At 30.5% G+C, this 15,649-nt stretch overlaps 2 protein-coding genes across 10 annotated transcripts; both read right to left on the minus strand.

The window, feature by feature from the left end:
• Window positions 1–193: 193 nt before the first annotated feature.
• On the minus strand, window positions 194–4,876 carry LOC126657422 (uncharacterized). Of its 4 annotated transcripts, none has more exons than XM_050352100.2 (7): window positions 4,576–4,876; window positions 3,833–3,974; window positions 3,500–3,739; window positions 2,260–3,268; window positions 1,608–1,846; window positions 1,211–1,284; window positions 194–522 (listed from the first exon to the last, which is right to left on the minus strand). In XM_050352100.2, exons 1-7 carry the CDS (start codon window positions 4,620–4,622, stop codon window positions 321–323), a joined length of 1,953 nt encoding a protein of 650 aa, XP_050208057.1. In that variant the 5' UTR covers window positions 4,623–4,876; the 3' UTR covers window positions 194–320. The 4 variants fall into 4 exon arrangements, with proteins under 4 accessions (XP_050208057.1, XP_055959651.1, XP_050208058.1 ...); XM_050352102.2 differs by having other exon boundaries at window positions 385–522; window positions 1,608–1,695; XM_056103676.1 differs by lacking the exon at window positions 3,833–3,974.
• A 5,622-nt stretch (window positions 4,877–10,498) lies between these two features.
• LOC126657789 (G-type lectin S-receptor-like serine/threonine-protein kinase RKS1) lies at window positions 10,499–14,794 on the minus strand. 6 transcript variants are annotated; one of them, XM_050352560.2, is made up of 7 exons: window positions 13,394–14,792; window positions 13,182–13,313; window positions 12,738–12,922; window positions 12,440–12,644; window positions 12,104–12,341; window positions 11,877–12,027; window positions 10,499–10,894 (listed from the first exon to the last, which is right to left on the minus strand). In XM_050352560.2, exons 1-7 carry the CDS (start codon window positions 14,751–14,753, stop codon window positions 10,586–10,588), a joined length of 2,580 nt encoding a protein of 859 aa, XP_050208517.1. In that variant the 5' UTR covers window positions 14,754–14,792; the 3' UTR covers window positions 10,499–10,585. The 6 variants fall into 6 exon arrangements, with proteins under 6 accessions (XP_050208517.1, XP_050208516.1, XP_050208519.1 ...); XM_050352559.2 differs by having other exon boundaries at window positions 12,440–12,650; window positions 13,394–14,791; XM_050352564.2 differs by having other exon boundaries at window positions 10,755–10,894; window positions 11,877–11,932; window positions 12,440–12,650; window positions 13,394–14,794.
• Between the last annotated feature and the right edge of the window lie 855 nt (window positions 14,795–15,649).

Genomic DNA, 15,649 nt, shown 5'->3' on the forward strand with positions numbered 1-15,649 from the left:
TCTATTCTAGCAATTCGTGAAACAAACCAAAAAAATGAAAATTTACCATTTGTTAAGATGCTGCATAATTAATGTCGGATTAAATGGTGTTCAATATGATAAAGTAGGTAATTCTACCAATAAAAACCTTGAGTACTCAGTATCCAAAAAAAAATTGTTGTTTCTTGCTCATTCCACTGTTGCGATTCCAAAATTTAAAGGAAAAAGAATAAGTAATATTACTCACTTGCAAATATTGATGAATTTTGTGTTTCAGTAATGTACAAGTTAGTTCAACAACCATAACATTTCAGGCTCGTTCCTTTGAATCATAACAAAATTTAATTCTTCCTATATCCCCATGAGAACCAACACATTGCTACAAAAATAATAAGACACGAGAAAATTGAGCAACTGCAGGCTGCAGCTACCTTATGATTGCTTTCTGATTGCGGCACTGGGCGACAGGAAGATTGAGGGTCCGTAGATTTTCGAACGAGGTAACGAGGACGACCAAGGATTTCTTTAATGTGGTTGTAGATGCTGCATATCCAACAGTATATAATGTTCAGCATGTAAAATACGCTCCTAGAGTAACGCTAAATGGAGTATTTATATTTTCTAGCTATGTACAAAAGCCCTAGCAATAACAGAATAGATAAATGGAAAACAGATCGCTATCCCAAATGGGGCCTCATATGATTGAGAGATGAGTACCATATAAAACCTGTGCACCTATAGTATCATATCTAAGCATTTTCTCGTATCGTAACTACTCATTCCATATACATACATGAATGATTATTTGTACTTTCTATGTTATTAATTTTGGGGAGATTTTTATAATGTTATATCTTGCTCCAAGGCTTCAGAAATACAGAAAACGCCTTTGCAAGCCAAATCTTCCAACAACATCCAGTAGAACAGGGATTTTTACATATATATTAGGACTACTTACTATCACTCCCTGAGTTTAAGTCGACTTACTGCTTTCTATCAGAACTTTTAGAAAATACTATTTTCTCCCTGGCTTTTCGGTATTAGATAAGGGATTTTCAATTAAAGAAAACTAAAATGTTACGAGGGAAATAGTGGTTTTTCAAAATTTAAGGGGCAAACAATAATTTCGACTAAATTCAGGAGATAATAGTAATTAACCCTGATTTTTATGTCCCTTGGACATAAACATGGAGGAAATAACATATTCAAAAAGGATAAAGAAAAACTTTACCTTAGCCTATGCCTGTTGCAGGAAGCAAGGAATGTGACAATACCACATATAATATTTTTAAGAGACCGGAAGACCTGTCAAACAATGCCACAGAATTCTATATAAGACGATGAACTTAGGTAAATATTTATACACAAAACACATATTTGGATCTCTGCGCTATCACACTTTTTTTAGTTAGGTCCTTCACTACAATTTATATACATTGAATTCTTACTCTTTTAATTATGAACACTTAACATCCGTCCTTGCGTCACAAAAAGTTATGGTGTCAACTGCCAAGTCATACCGAAAAAACCTATTGAATAACCCAATTCAAAAAACTTCTGAGGATCCAAATGTGTGTTTTGCCTATATATAAATGCAAGGTATTACCATATAATTGTAGAAGACAAACCTTTTTGAATAGATCACTCCACAAAGAATGCCAAAATGAGATATCAGATGAGCTAGGCTTTGCTCGAGCAAAACTTGTAACCATACTCCTGCCATTGGAGAATATCATGAAGGTTCTTTTAAGCATCAAATAGATGTTAAATATTACAGAAGCCACAAATTTCGCCAGGTGAAGACATCCTTGAGAAGGATAAAGAAGCAATTCCCATATGATATTGAACAAGAAAAAGATAGGAGTGACTGGACGCAAGAAAAAAGGTTCAAATCAGATTTGAATTAAGATAAAGAAAGAAAAGAAACTACAACATTAACCAACAAGAACAGATCCGAGTACGATGTAAGCCTCCATCTGCGAGTCACAAACTTCCAGTAAAGATTATCCTTCTGTTTAGACAAGGTAGAACAGAAGAGTGATTTCTGAACGATATTCATTCACCCACATGAATTTGTTCCTTTCATGACTTTGTGATGATACAGGTATGAAATGTCAAAACACTTCCAATATATGTGGATGATGATTCATTTGGACAATTTACGATACAAGCATGCTTTTATCAAACTATAAAGGAGCAATTGACATAAGCTTATAATGCAAAAGAAGGAGAGCTAATTAAAGAATTGCTAATTAAGTCACAAAATAATAGTGAGATTACCTAAGTTTAATAGAAACGAATATAATAGCTCCAATGGTGAGAATAAAACATCAGCAAACTCCAATAATATGCTCCAAAAGGGCTGCACGACAACCCTTGCAATCATGCAGATTTGCTCGCCTATTTCTGCAAAAGCGCTCCACATTGGTGTCAAAATTTCCATCAGCCCTTGGAATAGATAAATGTAGGACCTTGTGAGCATCGAAACTAGCAGCTTCATCAGTTTCGTCTTGCTCAGAAACCACTTGACAGGTTTTTGCAAATTCTGTAGGAACAACATTGTTCCCAGATATTTAATTCTTGAAACCATATCCCATGCTTCAATCCAATTACGGAATGGCCAAGGAAGGTGTGATGCAGCCGCCTTCAGGAGAGGAACATTCTTATAGAGATCATAAAACCCAATAATTACAGTTATGCATGAGATTATTGCATAAAGGATCCTTACTAGAGGCCGCATCCAGTAACGATATACTCTTTTAAACAATGGATAGGATTGAAGAAAGATAACCCAAGAAGGAAGGCCTGCCTCGAGCAAAGGAAGAAGCTTCAGATCAGAGGTGATTATTTGGGCTAGTTTAGATGGAAGATCTCTATTATTGAAGTTTAATAGTAGAAGAGTATCCTTGTATGCCATAGGCTCAGAGTCAGAGTTATCATCTTCCCATAATTCTTCGCTCTTCCCATGCACCACCTCTTCAACCAGGCTATCTGTTTCATACTCATAATCGTTTGTGTCAGGGGGACATTCCCTAACATCAAAGAAGACATCTTCTGAAAATAGCTCAGCCTGAGATGCATTAAACAGCAGTTCTTTAGAAGCAACTGTGATTCCCCAAGAAGAATGAGAGGGGACCTTGCCATGTAAAAGGACTAGATTGCTCCGCAACGTTTCGGTTTCAGATGGAGTGCCTGAGAACCATAATGAAATACAGCTCAATGCTTGATCAATGCCATTGAATTCCCATTTTTTCACAGATTTCACTTCTAAAGCAAGGGATGTATCTGTCTGGAAAACATATACTGTTGAAAAAAAGGAACTACGAATGGTAATTTGAAAAACTTCCACAATACTAAATGAAAAATTTCTCTACTGCTAAGCTAATAAGCATGAGGTAAGAATTCAAAGGTTATGAATCCAACAAATACAGATAACCAACTTTCACCAGTTAATACAGAGAGACTTTACATAGAAAGCTGAGAAATTATCCGTGCAAGTACTGCGTTTAGTCATGATTACCTGAAGTTCGTTCACATAGTTGATGCCTCTTACATCTTTCCAAGCAACTTCAAATACTATAAACCCATGTAAGGCTTTGTACAAATTTATCATAGAGAATGGAGCCCTTTCTCTGACTCTAGCCATGTTAAAAACATGCAACCAGTTGGATTTTTTTTTGCTTTCATTGCTGGTGGTATCGAGTTTTACACTTGGAATCTTCCGCAAAGCTCTAGTGTTTTTGAAAGGCGATACCCTGTACTGAACACATCATCAAGAAGCATAACGGATCAAATCCTATATGATAACAAGAAATTGCAGAGAAAAAAATGCTGATATGAGAAAATGTATAACCTTAGTAATCATCAACTCCCTAAATTGCTTTGAGGTCGAATTATTGTTCTTCCACCATGACTGATTGTCAACCAGGATAAGGAACTTATGGCTAATGGGAGCAAAATATACAAAAGCCTGTGACAGATAGGACCTGATATCCCTATAAACAAAGGAGCATCACTCAGAATTGCTTAAATCAAACAATGGAATCCTTGTCCTAAATTTTAGTGATCCGTCCTATTGCTTGGTTCTTCAGAAAATATTTAACAAATCCTGTTCATTCCTAATGCAATACTTTTAAACAAAACTCAGAAATGTAAATGCCATTGTTTTGGTAAATGGTTATTGACATCAACAAAATATCAAATTTCTAGGTAGCACGGATACTTCATTCGATCAATGTGTCCCGTTTCGATAACGTTTCGAAAATATTTCGTCCACTTAACATTTCAGACACGAAACTTCATTTTTTTTTACGTATGAGACCTTAAAATAACACCATTTTGTCGTGTCTGTGTCCGTGTCCGAGTATCCCTTTTCCCATGTCCGTATCCGGGCAACCTAGTTAAATTTCTTGGTGGTCTATACAATATTTCATTCCATTCGTTGATTATGCCCAAATAAAGCATTGCATGTCTTATGATCTTCAATATAATCACTAAATGGGTTCTTTGAAAAATGAAGCAATTCAACAAATTTCCAAACAAATTCATCAAATTATGTCAAAAAAACACAAATCAAAGAAAGATGGTAATTCTTACCCAATTTGCAAGCTGGTCAAAGGATAAATATCAGGAAAAGGCTCCATCTTTTCATAATCTGTTCATTATAAAAAAAAATCTTCAGAATCTTTTCTCAGCCTCCAAACAAGTCCAAAAGAATCCAACTTTCGGCATTTTGTTTGTTTCGCATTTCCAGACAGAAATATAGAGCCGAAAATTCGGGTCTGCAGTGCAAGATTTTAGGCGCCAGAAGATAATGATAGTAATTAGGAATTAAAAAAACAATGTCCTGAAATTTAGCTACAGAATTTGTTGCTTCTTTTTTTCTATTCATATTGTTTTGGATAATTTCTCCCATATCTAATTGATCGATATAGGATTTGTTATTATTAGAGCAAATTACGCTGAGGTTCCTAAATATAATATATTTAACAATTTGATACCTTTTATTTTAAAATTCTATTTAATGATCCCTTATTTTTAATATTAGGTCCCTCCATCAATTTCAATACTTATTTTCTAACGATTTGATACCTCCACTTTTAATCTTGTGAACGATTTGGTCCATCACTTTAAATTTTATTAAACGATTTGGTATCTCACTTTTAAACGACTAGTTTCACATTACGTGTTAGACTTGTGACCTCACTCATCAATTTATGTATTAATTAAAATCATTATAACTATATCAATTTATTTTATGTATAATCAACATAAAATTAACTTAAATTAATTTAATAATATTATTTTAAGTTTTAACTGAATTTTTATTTTTTAATTAAAATAACTGAAAAATGAATATTATAAATTAAATAAATAAGTTACATAAACTACAAATTTGTGAGTACACATATTTATATCTATCTATCTATAACTATTCTATAAGTGTGAAGGGGGGACAGGCAAAATTACGATATTAGTGTTTATTAATAATTTAATTACAGAATTAATTCAAAGTGTTTAATTACAATAAGGATTCAAAGTAACTATAATAAATGTTCACGTAAAAGAAAGTTGTTGAGGTAACAGAAATTAATGCAAAATTATTAGAAGTTGGAATAAAACACAACAAACTAGAAGTAGAATTCTAATAGGAAACCGTACTGCAAAATTATTTTCTACTGTTTTCATTTAATGCAATATTAATAAGAGGTTAGAAGTTAGAATTCTACTTAAACACAACAAATTGGAAGTTGCATAAAATTTTAATAGAAAATTATATCGAGAGATATTTCTCTATATATAGAGAGAGATCCTGGAGAATTTTTTTTATGAATACAATCAATTATATAGTTTAAATTTTTTTCTACAATGGAAATTCTCTCAACAAATATATTTTAATTCAATCCCTAATTTAACTGATGGAGGAGATGCATGCAAAGCTATCAAATTATAATAAAGATGGTGGTGGTGCTACGGGCCAAAAAGGTATGTATTCAATTTAATTTTTAGAAATATTTAAGAATTTTAAGTTGGCCATAGTTTAATTTATTTGTATTAGGGTAATTTATTTCGATTATATTTAAAGCATTAGGATACAAATTAGTTAGATCAATTGAGCGCGTTAATTGATGGTTCTATTGTCATTTGATATTTTTGAATTAATTTAATTTTTTGTTTTTATTTTTAAGGCTAATCCTCTGAAAAACCTCCCACCTTTTAGCCCCAATTCGTTTGCACCCTCACGTTGTAAAATCGTCAATTTTACCCAAATTATGACCTTTCAATATCAATTGCACCCTCAATAATTATAATTCGCACCTTTTAGTTTCAATTACACCCTAAAGCATCAAATTGATCTTTTTCTCAATACTTTAAATTTTAACAAAAATCCTAAATAGTCCTCAATGTTATAATCAAAACAAAAAAACCATCTTCTCCAAAATTTCAAAAATCAATAATAATTTTTTATTAAACAAAATCAATTAAAAAGGGCAGCTCAAGACTAGAGCTACTAATAATTTGGTCTTGCATCAAATACCCATTTGAAAATTGTTGGGCAGGTGATTGAAAGCAGCCATTAGAGTACAAAAAGGTCTGATCTTGATCTTGAAAATTAGAAAAAGAAGAAGAAAAATAAAGATAATCGTTGTTGTTAGAATAAGAAGTAGACGGAAGAGGAGGTAAAGAAGGAGAAATAGACAAAGAAGAAGCACTTTCATAAAAGGTTCAAGTGCTTCCATTAATGCACTATAAAAATCCATTGCAGCTGCCATTTTTTTACCTTCAAAGAGCTACAAATATTCTGTCAAACTAAATTAACAAAAAACAACTGAAAACAAAATCAAACCCTAGTTAAAAGAACAGGTTTTTGATTCAAAAGACTAAATCTTTAAAAAACAGAGATCAAAGAGGTATTGAAATAGAAAACGTCTGTTGATTCAAGATCTGATCTTAAGGAAATCCAAAAAATAACCCTGCAAGCTGATCGATTTAATTGTTAATAAAATTCTATAAATCAGAAAATTAAAATAATGAAAAAACCTCAGAGAAAGTCGATCTTCCTCAGTGAAAGACAACTGGTTCGTCTTCCTCGAGACATACCCGGAGCGTGTTCGCCATGCTCCGTGTTCGTCTCGAGGAAGACGAGCGAGTTTCATTTATTTATTTATTTTTAAAAAATTAAAATTAATTTTAAATTTAAGTTTTTTAATTTTTTTAATTATTTAATGATTAATGATATATTTCTTAACGGGTCGGATGGCGGCGGCGAAGTTCTTCAAATATCGGAATATTATTAATTAAAAAAATTGTTTATATTAAATAAAAAATTATTATTAAATTTTATAATTTTTAAACGGAGGAGTTTTATTGTTTTAAATATAACGTTAAGCCCTATTTAAAATGTATGTTAAAATATAAAGTATTAATTTGAGCTTTTTTCAAGTGAAAATAGATCAATTTGATGCTTGAGGGTGCAATTGAAACCAAAAGGTCATAATTTGGGTAAAATTGACGATTTTACAACGTGAGGGTGCAAACGAATTGGGGGTAAAAGGTGAGGGTTTTTTCGAAGGATAAGCCTATTTTTAAAGTGTATTAAAAGGAACAGACGTGCATTACAAACAACATTTTGAATGATAAATTGTGTAGCTTGACTTGAAAGTTGTTGTTTATATGTACTTATATACTAATAATGTTCTCTGTTAAAAAAATATGCTAATAATGTTCAATGCAAATTTCAAAAAAGTTGTTATAATCGATTTATATAATAAACCATGATATTTGGATGATATCCGGCAATTATTATGCAAATAAATTGTTTAACGCACGTGAGCGGCGTTCATATGACCCGTTATATATTTAAAAAAATTCAGATATTAAATGAAATAGTGTTGCTAATAAATTGTTATGAATTATTTTTATTGATTTGTGCTACGGATCATATAATTATCACTTGCGTGCGTAGCACATATCAATAAAAGTAATTTACAACAATTTATTAGCAACACTATTTCATTTAATATTTGAATTTTGTTGAATATATAACAGGTCATATGAACGCCGCTCACGTGCGTAGCACGTGGCGAAACGCTAGTACTATATATAAAAGCACGGATGGGGGGGGGGCAGGCAAATTTACTGAATAATCCTTTTCAGTTTACTACTAAATAAAGGTTTTATGGTTATTAACTAATTAGTTATTTAATTAATCACTATTGTGATTTAGGTAGCTAAATTATCTCCAATTTAGTTTTTAGTATGTAAAAAATAACTAAATTGTCTCCAAATTAGTAGGAATACCTATCTTTTAGTTTGATTAAACTACAAAATTAAAATACTATAATTAGTCAATAATATTATTATTTAAATTTCTATTTTATTATTTTTAAAGATACTACTAATAAAATTAAGTTGATTATTTAATTATGGTTATTATAAAACCAAAAGAAGAATAAATTCAGTATGGAAAAAAATTTAATAACCGAAAATATTATATTTACTTTTTTAACTAATTTAATATTAATTATAAATAAAAAATTGATATAATTATAATAAATTTACTAATATGTTCATTAACGAGTTACGTTACGAGCCACGTGCATGTTACGAGCCACGTGCATGTGCATAGCACGTAATGCGATACTAGTTAATATAAAATTGAATATTCCTAGTAATAAACTACTACTAATATCTCTTTAATTTTATTATCAGTTAATCCAATGAGAATTTTATTTGCAAAACTTTGAATTGTATAGGGAGCCAAACTTCCAATCCTGAAACTATTAGACTTTAAAACTTTTATAACCGATTATAATGGATATTCTTTTATGAATATAATGGATATATTCATCAAATAGGAAACCATGATAGTAAAGATTTATTTTAAATACACCATAAAAGTTAATGAAACTATTAATGTTTGAGTTTTACAAGAATTTAAGTTTATTTAGGAATAGATTTAATTATTGTTTAAAGATTATAGATAGAAAATTTAAAATTGCAATCAAAATATTGATTTATTAGAAATAGTTTCATTTAGTTAAAATTTTAAATGATTAAACAATTATTAAAATAGTAATAATTAAATATTTATAGCGGTCTATTTTAATTAGTATTCTACACAATTACCTTAAGGCTAATCCTCTGAAGGCGGAGGTTTCCGGGTTTATTCTGAAATTCGACATGGGTTTGTTTCGAGGAAAACAAACGTGTTTTAATTATTTTAATTTTTTTAATAAAAATACAAATTAATTTTATATTTTAAAAAATTATTTTATATTTTAAAAAATATTTAATAATATATTTAATTGATTTATATTTAATGAAAATTTATTATAAATTTTTGAAATTTTAGGGAAGATGGTTTTTTTGTTTTAATTATAACATTGAGGACTATTTAGAATATTTGTTAAAATTGAAGTATTAAAAAAAAGTCAATTTGATGCTTGAGGGTGTAATTGAAACCAAAAGGTGTGGATTTTGATGTTTGAGGGTGCAATTGAAACTGAAAGATCATAATTTGAATAAAATTGATGATTTTACAACGTCAGTGTGCAAATAAATTGAGCTAAAAGGTGGAGTGTTTTCAGAGGATTAGCGTAATTTGAAATTTGGATATATTTGTTCCAATTTGTAAAGTTGATGGGTCAAAATGTCCAAAAGTATATTTAGGAATATATCTAAAAAAAATGAATAAAGTTGTATATATAGAAAATCATTTTGCATCCAATTTATCATCGCTAAATTACTATTTTTGAGATTTGTCTAAATAAAACCTTTTTAAGCGTTTTTACGCAGTTTTTTTTATTACTTTTCTTAAACTGTGTGATAAAGACAAAGTGGACAACTCTATTGGGACAGAGGGAGTAGTTTTTAAAATATCTACTTTAAAAATTGATTAATTTTATTAATAAATTAGACATTATATTCATTCAAAGTATACGATCTCTGAAAAATATCAATAAAAAAATAAATCAACACTTCCAACATGAAAAAGTATTAAGATACAAAATGCAAAAATCAATATATCGTAGATATTCAATTTTGTAAAACGATCAATTGTAATTAGAGTCAAATTATGTCTGAATTAGATAGCATACAAATAAATTTAAAACACTTAAAGTTTATTAGTTTTATTGATCATTATATAGTTTATTTATTTTTTATAATATTCGTATCAAAATTCAAACTATAATTAAATTTGTCCAAATGATTAAAAAAGCCAAACTTTTTATGAAAGTTTCACAAAAATTCAAACCTTCCAATCTTATCCAATTTTTCCTGAAACACATGATTTCGTTTCAATTATGTCCAACCATAAAATTTTGCTTATTTGGCGCTGATGTGTGTCATGCCACATCAGTGCCACATATGCGCCACATGAGCAAAATTGTGTGGTTGGACATTATTGAAACGAAATCATGTGTTTCAGGATAAATTGGATAAAATTGAAAGGATTTTGACATTTGTGAAACTTTCATAAAAAGTCTGGCCTTTTTTTGGTCATTTAGCCTTAAAATTATATTGATCTGCACAATTGCACAGACATACGACTATTGTTGTAATAATAGAAAGCTAAATAACAATGTATACATATATCGATCTTCTACCGACTTAGAACAGTAGTCATTGTCATCTTATATGTAAAACACTCATTTTGTTCTGTAATTGGGAATTGAAGACTATTACAAAATCTTCTACTACTAATGAATGCCGGTTGTTTCGGAGAAGAAAGAGATATGTCGCTATTTAACATAAGAACAACATTGAATATTGTTGGTCTGTCCACTTCATCTTCTTGCACACATAATAATCCAATCTGAATGTATCTTAAGGCTTCATCAGCAACATATAGCTCCTTCAATGATGGATCCACTATTTCTAGTGCTCTTTTTTCTTTCCATAGCTCCCATACCTACAAGTTTTTATCACATTCAGTGCATTTAATTTGATGAAGACAAGAAGATAGTGTATTTTAGTGAATAAAGGATCATTTTATCGCTTAACTTGACATAAAATATTAAAAAAGTCAAAAGTAAAAAAAATGATCACTTTTATCAAAAAAGTCAAAAGTAAAAAAAAGATCACTTTTATCCTGAACTTAGTAAAATCGGGTCAAAAATTCCTCCTTTCCACTCTCACCCAAAAAAATGAGATGCACTCCCAGTTTTGATGGTGTTTTTTTCCAAGGTGGTTTTTGACATTAAAATTTGTCATATATGCATAATTTAGCCTAAAAACTCTCCACTAAAATAAAATTATGGGTAATTGATTCTGACCATTATTAAACTTTCAAGTGTTTTAATTTCAGTCACTAGTTTTTTTTTTCTTTTCAATCATTGAACTTTTATTTTATTTTCAATTTGGTATTTCCGGCCAAAAATTCTTAGGTGGCAGTCGGAAATTGACACGTGGCAACCGGATTTTCCTAGTTTTACTTTAAAAATTTATCACACATACATAATTTAACTTTGAAAATGAGTCTTTAGGTCAAATTATGCATATATGGCAAGTTTCAGGTAAAAAAAAAGAGTTCTGGTTGCCACCTAAGTATTTTTGACCGGAAAATATTAAAATGAAAATAAAAATAAAAATTTGTGATAAAAAGGAAAACAATAGTTTAGTAACTGAAATGAAAAAACTCAAAAATTCAGTGATCTTTAGGATCAATTACACTAAAATTATACATAAGTAATAAATTTTCAAGGAAATACAAGTAAACAATGATTTTCACGCGGTAAAATTTGACTGCCACATACGTATTTTGGCCGGAAAACCGCAATTGAAATGAAACTAAAGTTAAGTAATTGAAATGAGACAAAAAAAAATTGGTAACTAAAATATAATAAAGGTGTAGTTTGGTTACCCAAAATTAATTATCCGTGTATTTTACTTACATGTCCTATCAAGCTCAAAGAAGGATCCTCTTCGCAGAATCTATTGTTCTTCTTGCCTGCAATCATCTCCAATAATATTACACCATAGCTATATACATCCGATTTTAACGAATATCTTCCAAACACCACATACTCCGGTGACATATAGCCACTGCATAATCAAAACAAAATCAAATGAAAAGTTTGCAGACTTGCGACATACTCTCTTAGTTTTGAAGGAAGCTTACAATGTTCCAACAACTTTAGTAGTTTTCTCTTGAATTTGTTCGCCATTGGATATTCTAGCTGTGCCAAAATCTGAAATCTTTGGGTTCATTTCTTCATCCAATAAAATATTATTAGTTTTTAAATCTCTATGAATTATTCTCAACCTTGAATCTTGATGAAGATATAAAATTCCACGAGCAGTTCCAACAATAATTTTAAAGCGTTGTCTCCAATCCAAGATCGACCTTCTAGCTTCATCTGTAAAAAAGAAATTAACAATTTTCTTTACATAATTAAGTTACACAACTTATATAAACTATAAACTATAAACTAGAATTGGCATCAATTTGACTTACCAAACAGCCATAAGTCCAAACTTTTGTTTGACAAGTATTCATAAACTAACATAACTTCTTTTCCCTCAATGCAGCATCCTAAAAGCTTCACAAGATTCTTATGTTGAAGTTTTCCAATTAACATTACTTCATTTTTAAATTCTTCTATCCCTTGCCCTGAATTTTCGCCTAATCTTTTCACTGCAATCACTTTTCCATTTCCTAGCTGACCCTAAAAATCGTGTTAACGAAACAAAATCGTAAACATGTTTTGAATTTATTGGTTCGGTTTTTGCATAACCGTTATAGAGCAATGTACCTTGTAGACGGAGCCAAATCCACCTTCTCCAAGTTTGTTAGATGGTGAAAAATCATCAGTTGCAGCAAGTATAGTGCTAAGATTATAAAGTGCAATGTCTAGATCTTCATTTGCAGCTAGACCATCTATTTGGCGAAACGAATTTCCGAATGTCTCTCTAAATCTTTTCTTGCGTTTTTCTCTCACTATTTTCAAGGAAAAAAATGCTAATTCACTTTCAGAGATTATGCCTTGCGAAACTCTTTTGGAATGATTTGTATTATTATTTAAAAATTAAAATCATGCACTAAAAGAGTTGTGTGTATATTTGGCTCATGTCGAATAAATGATGAATCAAATTGACATGATCTCAAAGTTATGTTATACTTGGCAAACAGACTATAATTGTGGGTATATATAAGAACATTTTTCCAAATTAATAAGCATGGCAAACTTATTTCTTACCCTTTTTTCTTTTTCTCTTTAGCAACAAAAGTGCAAATAGGATCATCATAAACCAAGCCGATACTATTGAGACTACTAAAATAGAAATCATACTCTTCTTTCCTGAAAATCTGTCCGATTTTCTGAAAGCAGCTGCATGAAATGAAAAATTAAGAAAGAATAAGATCAAACCGTAAATTAATTAGTTGAAAATAATATATAGATGACGATACCTAATTCAAGTGCATCAACCCGAACATTCAGATTAAATCCTGAATCAACGAGATAAGTTGTATCGATTAATTCGCCAAACCACACCAAACACCCGGAGCCCTTCCCGACAATATCAATGATTGCAAAGGCGCTGCACGAGCAATTCCTTTTGCATTGTTCTTCACAACCCTCCCTACTCGTAATCGTTTCAAACCAAGTTGCATTTGAAGCATCAGGAAATTTAATATGTTCCACTTGCAGAAACCCTTCTCCACGAGTGCACATTTTGTATGATTCTACTCGTTTCCTGATGCACCCACCCGATCCATCTCTCAAAACATTCCAATCTCTCGGGTTTGTCGGCTCAAACCCGGGTAAACATTCGCATTCGAAAAACTGCGTGGGATTACATTTGCTGTTAACACCACAATGTCTATATTTGTCACATTGATGTTTAGGTGCTGACCAGATTTCTATCCATTTTCTCTCGCTCTCATGCCATGTTTGGTGCTTGTGAAATCCTGAATAATCCGACCTACATATTATGGTAACATTATTTTCCCTAAGATAATACGAAAGAGATAGCTCATCTTGATTGTTAACAAATCTGTATTCTCTTACATCCATATCGAGACTCGATTTCCATGGAATGGCTCTATAAATTGGATTTTTATTACCATCATAGATAAAAGCTTGTGGAAATCCTGTGGGATTGAGTTCGAGTGAGTATTTCCCGATTCCAGGGTCATCTGCTGACCTCCATGATGTTAAGATTCGGCGTAAACCTGTTTTTCGGTTCAGCCCGAGTTTCATACCTGGCAATAGAGTATCTGTAGGATAATCAAAACTTTGCCAAATGATATTTTTGGTTGTAGCTTCCATCAGAACTAAATTTCCTGAATCCAAGAGCTGAGCTACACAAGTAATTGTTCTTTCAACCGAAACATTCGCAGACCACAATAAAAAATTTCGATCATTGTTGCTATACAAAACGAGATTTCCATTTCGGTTAACGGACAAAACTCCTGAAGAGTCATTGATTCCATGATTCCTGTTAGCTACCCACACAACAGGATTTGGTCCTACTTTATAGTACCAAATTCCAAGATATCTGTAAGTGGAATTTGCAGGGCTAAAGAATCCGAGTGCGAATTTGTCTTGTTTGGAGATTAAAATATTGCTGTCATTAAGGGTTTGATTTATGGTAATAGTGTCGAAGGAAGTAGAAATTGTGAAAGAAATGGTTAGAAGCAGGGCCTGCAAGTAAAGTTTAACAGCAGCCATGGCTAGACATGTCTGCAAACAACAAGAGTTTTTAGTTATCAATATATAAAGAATATAGAAAAAATAATTCTTGCCTACCAAACAGGACTTTTGCATTCTCTGACCATAATTTTGGTTTGCATTATTGAATGAGAATGAACTAAATTTTCTCCTGCAGACTATGTTTTCAACATTGGTTAATTAACAATTTTGGTCCCTTAATTTTAACACAACTCACTGTTTAAAATGAATCACCTAAGCTAAAATTGAATTTTGCTAACTTCATTGCTGATGCCATCACATTATGGTCAAAGTTAATAAGTAAAGAAGCTGTGGAGCTCAAGGTTTTGGCCCTAATGACAATGACAATAATTTATATTGTTTATATTGATTGCAAAAGTTATATAATTTTATTGTTTATATTGATTGCAAAAGTTAATTAAAATGAGATTCGGATATCAATAAAAATCACTCATTCCATATTTTTTTATAAAAATTAACATTTTCTTTAGTTTTTTATTCTCTATTCGATCAAATCATAAATATAATTAATAATTAATATTTTTTACAATAGGGACAAGGGAGCGCTTGTGGGAGGAATTAAACCTACGATTTTGACAATTTTTCCAACGCTTATACCATTTGAGATACAGCTCGTTGGTATTAATAATTAATATTCCTGTTACGGTCTACTATCTAAATTATTTATTGTTTATAGACAAAATTATTAAATAATTACATATAATTACCACATCAGATTTACTCCTAAGAGCATCTAATGGTACTTTTTATTTTAATAGCATCTTAAAAATAGAAAGTATATTTTTAAATTTTAATCTAATTTATTTTATTTTATTTTTATATATAAAAATAAAAATAAAAATATTAAATGTTAATAATATTAATTTAATACTCTTTAAATTCACTTTTAATTTTATTTTATTTTTATAAATAACAATAAAATATTAAAATAATATAATTTTTTTAATTAATAATATAATTTTTTAATTAAT

The sequence above is a fragment of the Mercurialis annua genome, linkage group LG7, assembly GCF_937616625.2.
Source record: "Mercurialis annua linkage group LG7, ddMerAnnu1.2, whole genome shotgun sequence".
NCBI lineage: Eukaryota > Viridiplantae > Streptophyta > Magnoliopsida > Malpighiales > Euphorbiaceae > Mercurialis > Mercurialis annua.